At 35.1% G+C, this 14557-nt stretch overlaps 2 protein-coding genes across 2 annotated transcripts; one reads left to right on the forward strand and one right to left on the reverse strand.

The window, feature by feature from the left end:
- The first annotated feature begins 1384 nt into the window (after positions 1-1384).
- On the forward strand, positions 1385-10042 carry sfxn5b (sideroflexin 5b). The gene is made up of 14 exons (XM_065273808.2): positions 1385-1548; positions 3374-3442; positions 3886-3963; positions 4269-4295; positions 4382-4436; positions 5534-5559; positions 6670-6723; positions 7311-7367; positions 7616-7681; positions 8112-8202; positions 8492-8607; positions 9152-9237; positions 9358-9475; positions 9674-10042. Exons 1-14 carry the CDS (start codon positions 1492-1494, stop codon positions 9749-9751), a joined length of 978 nt encoding a protein of 325 aa, XP_065129880.2. The 5' UTR covers positions 1385-1491; the 3' UTR covers positions 9752-10042.
- Positions 10043-10197: 155 nt separating this feature from the next.
- LOC135759004 (transmembrane protein 179) lies at positions 10198-14178 on the reverse strand. Its single transcript, XM_065273820.2, has 4 exons — positions 13677-14178; positions 12852-12989; positions 12204-12282; positions 10198-12122 (listed from the first exon to the last, which is right to left on the reverse strand). Exons 1-4 carry the CDS (start codon positions 13997-13999, stop codon positions 11922-11924), a joined length of 741 nt encoding a protein of 246 aa, XP_065129892.2. The 5' UTR covers positions 14000-14178; the 3' UTR covers positions 10198-11921.
- Between the last annotated feature and the right edge of the window lie 379 nt (positions 14179-14557).

Genomic DNA, 14557 nt, shown 5'->3' on the forward strand with positions numbered 1-14557 from the left:
TCATGTACTTTAAAGGGGACAAATCATGATAATTTGTCTTTTTCCATGTTTAAGTGCTATAATTGGGTCCCCAGTGCTTCTATCAAACAAGAAAAGGTGAAGAAAAACAACTCAGTAACTTAGTTTTGGTAAACCATTCTCTGCAAGCGTGTGAAAAAATAGGTAAATGAAATTTGGCTCCCCCTGTGATGTCAGAAGGGGATTATACTGCCCCTTAATCTGCACTATCCAACCACGACACTGCCATTTAGTGCAGAGATTAGCTCATTTGCATTTAAAAGGACACACCCAAAATGGCACATTTTTGCTCACAGCTACCAAGTGGCAGTTTTAACATGCTATAATAAATTATCTATATAATATTTTGAGCTAGAACTTCACATACCGGGTATGTACTCTGAGGACACCAAATATTTATTTGACATCTTAAATTTTTTTTGTGAAATGTCCCCTTAAAAATGTGTTTACCTTACGTCTTCACTTTCATTTGCTGTAACTGAAATACAGTTCATATTATAGACATAATTCTCAGTAATATGCGGTTTTGTAAAAACCCATATTAATAAAAGTAAATTTTGAATACGCATATGAAAACTTACTGGTGAATTTTCATTTTGTATCAGCTTGTATGACGTGCAAACTTTTAAGGAGGGAGTAAAACTTTGGTAACTTCAAAGTAAGGTTGTTAACATTAGTTAATGCATTAGCTAACATGAACTAACAATAAACAATACTTTTACAGCATTTGTTCATCTTAGTTCATGTTAATCTCAGCATTTACTAATACAATTTAAAAACCAAAAGTTGTCACTTTTAATACACAATAGTAAATGTACAATAACATGAACAATTGCAGTGGCATTAACTAACATTAATAAAGATTTACAATAGGCCAGATGAAAAACAATATTATATTGAAAAACAATATATAATATTAATTTTGTTATTAAATGAATTTAATAATGTTCATATATAAAATCTATTTATAAAATCTGATCAAATCTTATGTGGCTCCAAAGTGTTACCAAAACATTTAGTAACAAAAGTACTGTGCAGAAGAATTCATAAAAATGTTATCCAGGTTTAAACACTTTTAATTTATCCATAAAAACCTGTAAATGCGCCAAATTTGCATTTATTTCTAATTTGAAAATGTAAGATTCTTTCAAAAATGTTTTATTTTTTATTGCTCGTGACAGTTAAATAATACATTGCATTTTTACCGTCATAACAATATAGTATTTTTCGAGGAAACTATGATAATCTCTAAGGGACGCGAATTTGAATTGCGCATTGCCCAACTTCCAAAATGTTTTGAATTTATGATGGACGTGAAATCCGCTCTCGATAGGCTCGTGTCCGATAAGAAACTACACTTCCCATGAATCCTTGCGCGCTATTGCTTCACTAGTTCGTACCCGAGTTGACTATTCTTCAAAATTCCGTCTGATGGAGCTTTAAATGATTTAACATTACTCCACCGCTGCTGAGATGGCAGAGCCAGAGTCCGGTCCAGTGTTTCAGCTGGGGAAACCGCGCTATGACCAGGTAAAGAGTTTGGCGGGATATTAAAGTGCATCTTTGTATGGACATCATTGATGGGCGTTGATAAACAACATATCTGTGCAGATATCTTTGCTCCAACGCCGGATACCGAAAGTCGCTCGTTTTCGTGTTTCTTTTACATTTTGTTTTTTTATTGTATTGTGTATTTTGTTAATTGCAGTTATTTTGCCGATGCATATGTTTGAAATAAGCGAGGTTTATCAATACTGTTATTTTTGAACAACCTAAAACACTGCATGAATTCAGCAGCACTACTTCTTTTTATATGCAAATCGCAGAGGAAATAAGTAAAGAGCCACGTTGAATACAAATGAACCGGTCGGTTTAATTTTTTGCATATAGGGTGGGAATGATTTTCATTATCAAAGTTAATAATTTTTCAAAATCTGAAAACTGCGTTCTCTCCATGTTTTCCTAAACAAACACAAATGTGATTATAAACATAATCAATCGCGTTGTTCAATTAATATTCAAGTTTTGTGTCATTTAAAATAGGGTCCACTTCTGCGCAACAAATGCAAATAAATGTCTCATCAATTGCATAATATGTGAGATCTCAAGCACTCGTTTGGGTCAAATGAATGAATGCCGTCTATTTAAGTCCCGTTGGCTCCATGGAAACGCCGCGGTCATTCTAATGAAATCAGCACATGCATGTCAGTCATCTGTACTGAGCTCCTGGGTTTGCACTGTTATAGCCACACATGATCAATAGCATGAAATACAGTAGAGTTGGGTGTATAGATCACTACATTTACATTGCATACAATAGAGAATTGGTTATATGCTCATTAAATCTGTGATCTCTGGGTGTATGTGTAGAAACCTGGATCCTAATTTAATTTCATTAAATCTAAAACTGAACCAGATTATCACCCCATATGCCATCCGCATGAATAATTTGCTTTGCACTCCACATGGGAAAATATGTGGAGTAGCTTGCCAGTGGGGCAGTAACATTAATAAAATTAACTGAATACTTAAAAAACTATGGCTTTTTATGCTTATATAATTTAAGGATAAATTGTTGGGGTGATGCTTATTAGAAAAGCCGCATAAGAAATCTATTTTGTTATTAGCAAAATCCATCTCAGGTGCATCTGACCCACACTTTATTGCCTCTGTTTTTAGCTGAAATCAATGCAGCTGAAGAATAACGCTGTATGTTTTCCTCCTGCTCCATCTCTCCGGGGAGCAGAAACACATACATAATTAACAAGTCTTCTCCAGCAGACATGCGCTCGCATAGCTCCCTTCCACAGCTTTGAAGCGAGTGTCTGTAGCCCAGAAATAACATCAGTAGCCAAGAGGAGTGAGATCAGCGGATTTTTGCCTTCTTTCTTTGCCGTGTATTGTAAGATTAAAGACATCCCTACTACAAAGACCCGCGAGATGAGACACACAAGAGACATACCGTCTTTCTTTGCTTTTTCGCTAGATAAATCATTCAAATGCAGATGATTGAAGCTGCTTTTTTCACTGTGTGCTCTTGGCCAAATAAACCTTTGGCATGCCCCTATCATCGGGCCTCTGAAACAGTTGGCTTCCCGAGAACCTCTTGCATCACTGCTCAAAGAAGTGTGATACAGAGAGAAAGTGGACATGTTGTTGTATGTAGTCATAGCTCGTTGAAAAAGCTCCTTTGGTCTCATTCCTGCATAAATATTTTACTCATGCTAAAATTAGAAGAGATCTTCGTTGTATTTTGAGTTTTGCTTTTGATTGGTTGTCCTTTATATCCGTTTTTGTTTATCTTTAGCCTGACACTGCAAGATACTGAAATTAATGGACTTCTTTTCTCTCTCAGAGTGCATTTCTTGGCAGGTTGAGACACTTCATCGACATCATTGATCCTTCCACTCTTTTTGTGACGGAGGTAGAGAAATATTATTTGGTTTCTTTGTTAATGTAACAGAGCTGAATCAAATTGTTAGCGACATTGTTTTTGCCATGTAATGCTTCTGCAGTCTATAATTCATCCATATGCTGTAACTACAGTAATAGTTCATCTAAAAATTAAAATTATGTCAACATTTTTCTCACCCAAACCACTTTTTCTTCTTCAGAAAGTTTTTTTTATGTCTGCAGTTTCCCCTTTACAATTGAAACTATTTTGATGCCCCTGACTTTTATTGATATGAAAAATAGAAACCTTTTCTATTTTTTAAAGAGAAAGTATGCCATAACGGGTGAGAAAATGATGAAAGATCTCTTTTATGTCCAAGCTATAAAGTTTTAATAATTTCTGGATCAGCTGAAAAGCGATCATGTCAGAGCCTAAAGTCATTTTTTCTTCAGATTTTTCTTAAATCTTTATAGAGTCGCTTAAAAGAATGCATCAAACTCCTGGATGATTTCAAGCAAGGGAAACTTTCTGCAGGAGTAACAGATTATCAGGTGAAATCTCTACATATAAAACATCAGGGGGCGATTTCCCAGACAGGGCTTATCTTAGTCCCAGACAAAAATGCATGTTTAAGCTGCCCTAATTTAAAAACACCTTGTACTGACACATCTTAAGTGCCATCGTTTTGTCTCAAGATCAGTATTGTTTACTTAAATGTCCTAATATAACTAAGGCCTAGTCTTGGATTAATCTAAACCCTGTCCGGGAAACCACCCCCAAAAGTTGTATCAGAATCATTGGATGTGATGCATTGTTTTCTAAAAGCCTGTGTGTTGTGTTTTTCATCTCTGGAAAGCTCTGGGAAGCTCAAAAGGTGAAGCAGGTGAGACTCATATGGACACTATTCACTCTCACTTGTTAATGGTGGTTGAAAATAAAGTGACTGACTCATCTCCTATCACCTTTCAGGCCATAATTCACCCTGACACCGGTGAAAAGATATTCATGCCTTTTCGCATGTCGGGTAAGAGTACACAGAGAGAGAGAGAGCGATCAGGAAAACTGAAAAGCACATTTTCTAGACCTTATAATAAAACATTTTGGCCTGGTTTCACAGACAGTACTTAGATTAAAGGGATAGTTCACCCACAAATGACTCATTTTGTTTCAGCCCTGTATGAGTTTTTGTATCCTGTTAAACACAAATGAATATATTTACATAAATGATGGTAAGCGCACAGTTGACAGTACCCATTGACTCACCATTGGTTACCATCAACTGTGTGCTTACCATCGTTTATCTAAATTTCTTCGTTTATGTTCAAAATAATAAAGAAACCCATACAGGTTTAGAACCACATGAGGGTGAATAAATAAAAAAGATTAATTTTTGGGTGAACTACCCTTTTAAGCCAGGAAATAGCTTCAGTTAAATTAGGACATTTAAGTTTTTATAAATGTACATTGGAAAAAAAATTACTTGTGTGCATCTTCTTCAGACAAAATGGCAACACTGATATATTTTAAAGTATGTCAGTGCAAGCTGTTTTGAGACATCAAAAATGTTGGTCTGGGACTAGCCTTGTCTGTGAAACCGGACCTTTATGTATCATGTTGTAAATTAATATAAATATTTGAAGAGTTTGGTTCCAAAACGAGATAAAAAAAATGTCAAATAATTTTATGTTATCATGTTTTTTACAGCATCTTAGCTGTATTTTTTTAGTTATGAAGGCAAAACAAACCAACTGCAGTTTGATTAATATTTATTGGTTAATATTAATCAAAAACGAGTTATCTGGTTTTGGAACCAAACTCTTCATTTATGTGGCTTTTAGAACTATTTGTTGAAATTTTATTAGATGACATGCTCCTGTTAAAACCTGTTAGACAAATGGAAAAAAACATAAATCGGAGAAAAACACAGGAGCAGATGGTGTGTGTCTGCTTGAAAGCAGTCATGATTTATGTACGGACTCAAGCATTGCCTCATAGTTAATAAGTGCAGCATAGTGACTTTAAATAAAATTCAAAATATTCAAATAAAATACAAATGAAGTTCTTTTTATGTTTGGATATGTGGTTGATATCTTGTACTTTCTGGATGTGTTTTTTTTACAGGCTATGTCCCATTTGGAACACCAATTGTAAGTTTTTAGTTTGCTTGAATAAAGTACAAATTAAAGGGACACTCCAGTTTTTTTTTTAAATATGCTCATTTTCCAGATCCCTAAAATTAAACATTAGATTTTTAACGTTTTGGAATCCATTCAGCTGATCTCCGGGATTGGCGCTACCACTTTTAGCATAGCTTAGCATAATCCATTGAATCTTATTAGACCATTAGCATTGTGTTAAAAAATAACCAAAGAGTTTCGATATTTTTCCTAATTAAAACTCGACTCTTCTGAAGTTAAATCATGTACTAAGACCGTTGGAAAATAAAAAGTTGCGATTTTCTATCAGATATGGCTAGGAACTATGCTCTCATTCTGGCGTAATAGGACTTTGCTGCCTTAACATAGCCCAAAAATAGTCCCTTTCTATTGAAAGTTACCTTCGTTTATCCAATTTGGCAAAAGTGCCAATTTGGAATTCCACCATGGAAAAAGTGGGCCGGTCTTGGGCCTGAAACTCTCGGGCTGAAAAGTGGCCCCACTCTGGCCCTGCCAAGGGAACTATTTTTAGGCGCTGCGTAATATCATTGCACCTCTTGCAGCCATGTTACGAAGAATGAGAGTATAGCTAGCCATATCTGCCTAGAAAATTGCAACTTTTAATTTTCTGTTGGTCTTAGTACACAATGTAACTACAGAAGAGTCAAGTTTTAAATAGGAAAAAAATTTAAACTCTTTGGTTTTGAGTGCGATGATAAATGGTCTAACCAGATTCTATGGATTATGCTAAACTATGCTACAAGTGGTAGCGCCAATCCCGGTGATCAGCTGAATGGATTGCAAAACGTTAAAAATCTAATGTTTAATTTTAGGGGAGCTGGAAAATGAGCATATTTTTTTTTTTAAACTGGAGTGTCTCTTTAAAGAAAGTAAAACTGGTAGAGAAGCCTTGTCAATTATTATATACGCAACGCACCGATGTTGATTTATAAAACCTATAGAATGAGAGATATTCTGAAGTATTCAATAAACTTCTGTTTCTAACATTTGTGGAAATGATAAGCCAAAGTATTGCTGTAAACATGGTTCACTTATTAAATTGTTATCATAAGTGATAATCTTTTATTGCTTTCCTTGCAGGTTGTCGGTCTTCTCCTTCCAAACCAGACTTTGGCCTCTACTGTGTTCTGGCAGGTAGGTTTGCTCATTTAAACCACTCAATGACAGTAAGCATAAAGCAGACAACAATATTATCGCAAGATGATTTTGCTCTATATATATATATATATATATATATATACATATATATACATATATATATATATATATATATATATATACATATATATATACATATATATATACATATATATATATATATATATATATATATATATATATATACATATATATATATATATATATATATATATATATACATATATATATATATATATATATATATATATATATATATATATATATATATATATATATATATATATATATATATATATATAAATATACAGATGCTTTTATCCAAATTGACTTTTTAACATTTTGTCAACAATAAGCATCGTCTACAAATCTAACCAGTTCCCAGAGAGCATTACCAGTATCTCAACAAACATCCTCTTAAGTAGTCCAGATTAATTAGGTTTTTTTATATATTCTACTTTCACCAGAAGCTGGCTTCACAGAAATAAAAAGTCAATATTTGAAAGAGGAATTATCATCAACCGGTAGTTGTGTCAAGCTAATCCAGAATTTCTCTCCTACAGTGGCTCAACCAGAGTCACAATGCTTGCGTGAACTACGCCAACCGCAACGCCACAAAGGTACGATTTCAAATCTTTTTTAAATTCAGGTCAGGCTTATAAAAAGTAGTTGCATATGGTCGTTCACCGAAGCGTTTACTTTTCTCAATTCCATTTGAATGATCATATTCTCCCGACGGCCAGATGTCTGTTCTGCATCTGAGGCTCGTGACCTCTGTGGGCTTCTGGGTTTTTGCATTGCACTGCAGAGTCTGTTGTACATCATCTGCATCAGGATGTTTGACGTTTTCCTTCACTTTTATCTTTAGCCTACACCAACCTTAAAATTTATTCAGGGATACCTGGGAGCTGTCACCAGCGCTGTTTCTATAGCAGTAAGTGGATGATGTTTGAGCTTCAGTGTTTTGAGAGATACTGAGATTGTCTACAATGCTTGTCATAGAGAGTGTTTATGTTACTGGTGTACTACCATAACATCTTGATGATTGTGGAGTTAATTTTACTAAAAATGTATACATTTAGTTGTTTAGAAGATGCTTTTATTTAAAGCTAAATAAAAATCAACATCACAAGCAAAAAAAAGGTAGTAAGAGGAGTAGACAAAACTAAACCTGAATTAGAAACAGATGAAATTTATATTATATTATTGATATTTTAATATATATATATATATATATATATATATATATATATATATATATATATATATATATATATATATATAATAAACATACTCTTTTTTTCCTTTTACTTGTTGTCTTATAATTCCTAATATTTATGTAACATCCCTCTGTCTGTTTATAGGTTGGTTTGAATGTACTTATCCAAAAATCTAGCAAATTTAACCCTGCCAACAGACTCCTCATACAGAGGTTTATTCCATTCCCTGCTGTAGGTATGTTAATACACAGATCCATTCACTTTAGTTGTCCAATACTGATCATATTAACTCCCCCTGCTGTTAGTATGTAGTCATGACACACAAATAATCAGTGTGCAAATAAGTACATTTCAATACTTTAATTAGTACACTACGACTTAATAGTAAAATAACAGGGAGATTTATATCAGGTTGTTTTCATCTATCCATGCAATACAAACATCTATATTAACATTAGAAAATTTAAAAATAAAACCTAATACCATGGTTTTGTTTTGCATCCATTTTTTGCATTTTTTCCCAGCGAGTGCAAACATCTGTAACGTGGCTCTGATGAGACACAATGAGTTGTCTGAGGGAATAGATGTGTTGGACAACAATGGGAATGTTGTGGGATCCTCACGAATAGCAGCCAAACATGTGCGTATGTCAATAAAACAGCTGGGATCCACTGTGATTGCTGATAACTTTTAACTTAAAGTGTGCTTTGTTTAACAATGCCTAGGTGACAAAGGTTGACTTAAATATACTAAGTGTAAAAAGTTATTAAATGTACTTTTTGACACACTTATTTTGGACTTAATATACAAAAGGTCTCTAGTACTTCTTAAGATAAACTTAAGAACATGTAAGTGTACTTAACTGAGACACCATTTATTTCAATATACTAAAAATCAATGGAATTTAGTATACTTTTTTCAAGTGCACTGAATTACTACTGAAGTAAAACTATAATATAATAGGATATTTGTAGTGTACAAATTCCACACTTAAAGCACAAAAATACCAATGTACAGTACTACAAATGTATTTGCTGTTATTTTTTGTACTTTTAAGTCTATTTTACTCGGTATACGAAGTTTCAAAGCATAAAATATTTGAATACGTTTTACAAAAGTTGACACCATTTTTTGCATCTTTTTGTGTCTTAATTGTTTCCCAATTCTTTTGCATTTGTCATCAGGCACTGATAGAGACAGCAGTTACGCGAGTGGTTCTGCCGCTGCCCATATTTGTCCTTCCACCAATCATTATGGCCTTCTTTGAAAAGTATGAAGTTACATGTGCTTCAGCTAAAACATAAAGCGTAACTAAAAGAAAGTTATGGGTTAAATGATCTAGTTATATTATCCAAAATACAAGTACAAGTGTTTAACTCTCTTCCACCAGGCTCCCTGTGATGCAAGCTCATCGTCGCATGATGCTTCCTGTGCACAGTTTAGTGTGTCTGGCTGTCTTTGGTCTGTCCTTGCCGCTGGCCATCAGCCTTTTTCCACAAATGTCACAGGTACAGTAACAATACCCACCTCACTTAGCCAGCTACATCATGTAGGAGAAAAAGGTTTTATTCTCTCTCCAACAAACAGTAGCTGCACCTTTAATTTTGTCTGTAGGCCAGTGTCATTAATCTTTGCCTGTGTGTATGTGTGCTACAAGTAATTTTATACCTGGAACTTGCTTGCTAATCATTCTCTGCTCCTCACAGATCGAGACATCTCACCTTGAGCCAGAAATTGCCATGGCAACAGATTGCAAGGTGCTGACTTACAACAAGGGACTGTGATAAAAAAAGAGGAATAGTAGGTGGAAGTGTGAAAAGAGAGAGAGAAAAGCTAAGGAGATTCAGTGTTTCTGTGTTGTATGAGATTGCCAAGGACATAACCTAGCAAAACAGGTGCATTTTAAGCAATAGTGACCAGCAAACCCTATCCTTAATTTAAAAGCCATTTATCAGATTTTATACATCTATTAATGAATTAATAATGTAATATTTTACAGGCTCCAGCTAGAAAAAAAGCTTTACATTAAATGACTTTTTATTATTATGAATGTAAGATATTACTCAAACATAATAGGAGAGCGAATGCTGTATTTAACTTGAATTCTGTGTAAAGTGATATTTATGTGTTCTGAGTTTGTCACACCACAGAAAAATGTTTTATTAACCATCCAGACAAATTTGAAATGATAAAAATTATTTTAAAGTAAATAACATAAGTTATCAAAATCTGGGAAAAATAAGCAACATTCTCTGACCTCAGACGCTGGGGCTGTTGCCGGTGAAACCACGCCCACTCGCAGGAAATCTATCGTCTCGTCTTTTAACTTTCAAATAGATTGTGGCTGTAAACTGATACAGCTACGGCCAACATCTCGTGAAATGTTGGGTTTAGGGGTATGATTAGGACGAAAACAGCGCTGTTTTCGTCCTAATCATACCCCTAAACCCAACATTTCACGAGATTTGGCGGTAGCTGTATACCCTCTAGCTGGCGATTGTGTTAGGGGCGGGGCCAGGCGCCGTGGCTCCAATGCGTCATCGAGCCACTGTTTTACCCTGCACTGTCCAAAAATCCTTAACACAGAAATTAGGAAAACCCGTTTAACGTGTAACTCCACAATTCAGTACTACATAGCTGTCTTTGTAATGTGTTTCAGCAATACATTTCTAATGACTTTACTGAAATGACTTTACACTGACATAAAAATGTATTATGCACTTCATAATCATAATTAAGGTATTTATTCGCATGTTATGCTTACATTTTTTCAAACCCTTTAACTTTAAAGTGTACAGAGATTTGATCTTGTTAATATTTTAATACAAGTTTGGACTATTTTAGTCTATTGTCTGAATTCTGATATTTGTTACTTGTTAACATTACAAATGTTAACCTTCATATTCAATTGTTTAATAATTGTTTAATTTTGATAAATATACTATCATCTTATTGTCTTCTGATAACACAACTGTCATTTTTTTATTTGAAACACTACTGTTTTTGATCTAATAATCACAATTTTGCTTGCATTATACACATTGATTACCTTTATTGAAAGGTGAAACAACTTATAAATAAGACATAACACTTAAAAACAGCATTAAAAAACATAAGCAATAGCAATAATCACAATGTCAAAGCATGAAGAACAAATCTCTCATTTCCTTCCGGTTATTCATTCAGCTGTTTGTGTATCACAACAATCCTCCAGGTCAAAGGTTCAGAGTTCAGAAAGGGTCGAACCAAATTCTTAACATTCCGTAGTTTTTTCAGCTTCCCATTTCTGAAATTCCTTCACATACTATAACTTTGTTTTACCTGGAGGCTGCATCAACACAAACAATTTCATATAAAAAACCTTCATAGGATCAGAAACAGAATGTCTGGCCTTAATGACTATATGCAAAAATCACCCTGTCGTGTATACAATCACAGAACAAAACAAGCATGGGTCTGGCTTGAGCACATGCAGCAGGCTTTCCTTCCCATTCACTTGATATTCACATTATATGGCTAAACATAGTACAGTTATTCAATTCTTGCATATGCAAGAGCAATGCAGTAGTGCAATATGTATCATATATTATTTTGAGAACCCTTTGACCTTATTATGTAAACTGTATCAAGTCTGAAAAAAAAAATGAAAAAAAGTTTTGCTAATCTCACATGGGTATGCACAAAATGTGTCACATCATTATGCAAGCACTACATGGCATGCTATATGACAAAAAATCAGCATTTGCATGCAAATTAAATATTGATAGACACCCAGGCTGATTTCCTTTAATGCGGTTAAATTTTGGATATGATCAATTTGTTTTTAATTAGTAGTTCCCTTTTACACTGATCTTGGACCTGTCTCTTCCTTTCTAAATATTGTGATTTTGGAAGTGATAAAGCGAGTCTTAGGTAGGTCAGCCTCAAAGAGCATCTTCTGTGAACACTAAATGGCTAAATCAAAACACTGGGCGTGCGAGAAGGATGCGAGTGTGGATGCGGATGATGGAGGGGACAGTGACTTTGGCCCAGGAGAAATTCCTTCTCCCGTGGAAGACACGGCCCGCTTATGTGCTGACTGTGGGAATGGTAGAGCCTCAGGAAGGACAAGATGGCTTGAGCCAACCATAGAGCTGTTACACACCACAGAGATATCTGCAAAGAGAGGCATAGAATATTTATATTATGCAAAGTAACTGAGGAGAAAGATAGAGTTGGAAGTCATTTTAACTCTACCTGTGCACAATTGAGCTCTGAATAGAAAGACGACGTCTCAACATCCAAATAAAGAGGAACAGACTGTGACTCTGCACAACTAGAGAGAATAAAAATACAGTTAAATGAATAAACATCAGATCAATGATTAATAAATATGTAGATATTTTAATTCACCAATAAAACATATATGTGGAATATATACAAAATCTATTCATTAAATATTAAAACAGCATGTAACATTGAGATCATAAGCAACATATGTGATGACCAAAACATGACCCTAATAATAGCCCCTTAAATAGTTGAATAAAAACTTAAGAAATAAAATTGTTTTAAGAAATGACTGTCATCAGTTGTTGTAAGACATTAAAGATTATATTATTTTTACTATTTTATTCATTTATCAACACATTTTTTTTTTTTTAATGCCTTTTGTCTCAGGCACATCTGTCACCTGCTTGTGAAAATCCAGCTAAGGTTTTTTGTGATTTACTGTTTTCTACATACCATCATCCTAAATAATGTAACATTCTGTGAAAATATAACTTTGAAATCTTTAATAATGAATGAGTAGAGTCATATTAAGGATTGAAATCAGTGAGTGAAATCAAACTTCTAATCTCATCATTGACTCCACATCAGCAGGTGGATTGCAAGCTTGTATACCTGTAGGCTCGGGTGTTGTAGTCCGTGACGGTGTTGCACCAGGACACAAGCCCAAGTGTGAGAGTGACACTCGCCCCTCCAGAGAGGAACAGCAAGCACAGACTCAACAGCAGTGTAAGGAAGGCAGAGAACAGTGTGCTGCTCGGGACAGAGGAGAATATTAAAATTTTAAATAGTGCATATAAATACTGGTTAAAAGTTTATGGTCACTTATCTTTATTCATAATTTAATCAATATAAACCATATAATTATCATTATAAATTAATGCATATTTGTAGATATTATTTATAATTATGTGTTATATTTGAGCAAAATAGTCATTCTTTACTTTAATTTTTTTTACATTTAAAGAGACACTCTTTTTATATAATAAAATATACTAATTTTCCAGTTCCCCTGCTGCAGGAGCCACAATGATGATATGCAACAGCCGAAAATAGTCCCCTTAGTAACTTTCAATAGCAGGAGACTATTTGTGGGTTTGTCCTTTTAAATGCAAATGAGCTGATCTCTGCACTAAATGGCAGTGCCGTGGTTGGATAGTGCAGATTAAGGGGCGGAATTATCCCCTTCTTACATCACAAGGGGAGCCAAATTTCAATGACCTATTATTTCACATGCTTGCAGAGAACGGTTTACCAAAACTAAGTTACTGGGTTGATCTTTTTCACATTTTCTAGGTTAATAGAAGTACTGGTAACCCAATTATAGCACTTAAATAGAAAAAGTCAGATTTTCATGTACCTTTAAAGCTTAATAAATATCACACTACAGATAAACATTTTTTTACAAATATTGAATATTTTATTAATAGTAATACTTACTCGTCATGTCGGCGATGGAGATAAAACAGGCTCCTCCAGCCTTGAACCGCGCCGTACAACACTGTAAACACTCCGGCAAATGTGGCGAACTGGCAGGCGGCCGGTGGACCCCATTGTTGGACCACCAGATGACTGAGCTCTCTGGACTCCCCCTCGCCCACCGTGAAGTTCTCAGTCCGCCAGAACCCTTGGGTAAACAACGCACACCTTCCCTTAAAAGCGGATCCGTTAAGGGCGAGCGGCACGACCACCAATAGTCCGGCTATAACAGAGAGGGTGTGGGCGGCGCAGTGAGCCAGCAAGAGTCGCCGATCCAGCTCCATAGACTCTAAGATTAGTTTCAGTCTGTAAATAGTGTTGTTTAGCAGCCGAACGCTGTATATTTGTATTCCTCGACAATGTATATGCGACTGTAAATCAATATAAAAGTGGAGTTTCACAGCAACACAACACAGCGTGCCTACTTGTGTCGGGACTCCGCCCCCTCCGGCGGCACAACGGATAAACTCAACTTTACGCGGAGCTGTGCAGACTGGTCGGTGTATGACACAAAAATACCGCGAGAGTGGAGCTTTCAAATCGCCCTCGCGGTAATTTGATGTCATAGCCCATCGGTCTGCGCAGTTCTGCACGATGTGTAAACCATCTGACTCCTGACTGCTATGACGCACTGTCACACGATCTGCACGTACGCTTAGCCCCTATTAAATAATAATGCGATAATGTATTTAACATTACGTTAAATTTAATTAAAGCAATACCCGCATATTTGGATTTAAAATAATGTCAGTCGATGTAAGGTTTGAGGGGTTTTCAATAACAAACGGCAATGCCACACCCCATATAAACCATAACTCGGTCAGTGGACCACCAAACCGCTG

This window comes from Paramisgurnus dabryanus, chromosome 16 (assembly GCF_030506205.2).
Source record: "Paramisgurnus dabryanus chromosome 16, PD_genome_1.1, whole genome shotgun sequence".
NCBI classification, from domain to species: Eukaryota; Metazoa; Chordata; class Actinopteri; order Cypriniformes; family Cobitidae; genus Paramisgurnus; species Paramisgurnus dabryanus.

Bases quoted from the DNA above. Each gene is read 5' to 3' on its own strand.
- LOC135759004 (XM_065273820.2), bottom strand. From the start codon at position 13,999: ATGGAGCTGGATCGGCGACTCTTGCTGGCTCACTGCGCCGCCCACACC. The intron at 12,283-12,851 runs GTATACAAGCTT...TATTCTCTCTAG, and splicing joins TACAACACCCGAGCCTACAG to TTGTGCAGAGTCACAGTCTG. The intron at 12,123-12,203 runs GTAGAGTTAAAA...CTCTCTTTGCAG, and splicing joins CAGAGCTCAATTGTGCACAG to ATATCTCTGTGGTGTGTAAC.
- sfxn5b (XM_065273808.2), top strand. From the start codon at position 1,492: ATGGCAGAGCCAGAGTCCGGTCCAGTGTTTCAGCTGGGGAAACCGCGC. The intron at 8,203-8,491 runs GTATGTTAATAC...ATTTTTTCCCAG, and splicing joins TATTCCATTCCCTGCTGTAG to CGAGTGCAAACATCTGTAAC. The intron at 9,476-9,673 runs GTACAGTAACAA...TGCTCCTCACAG, and splicing joins TTTTTCCACAAATGTCACAG to ATCGAGACATCTCACCTTGA.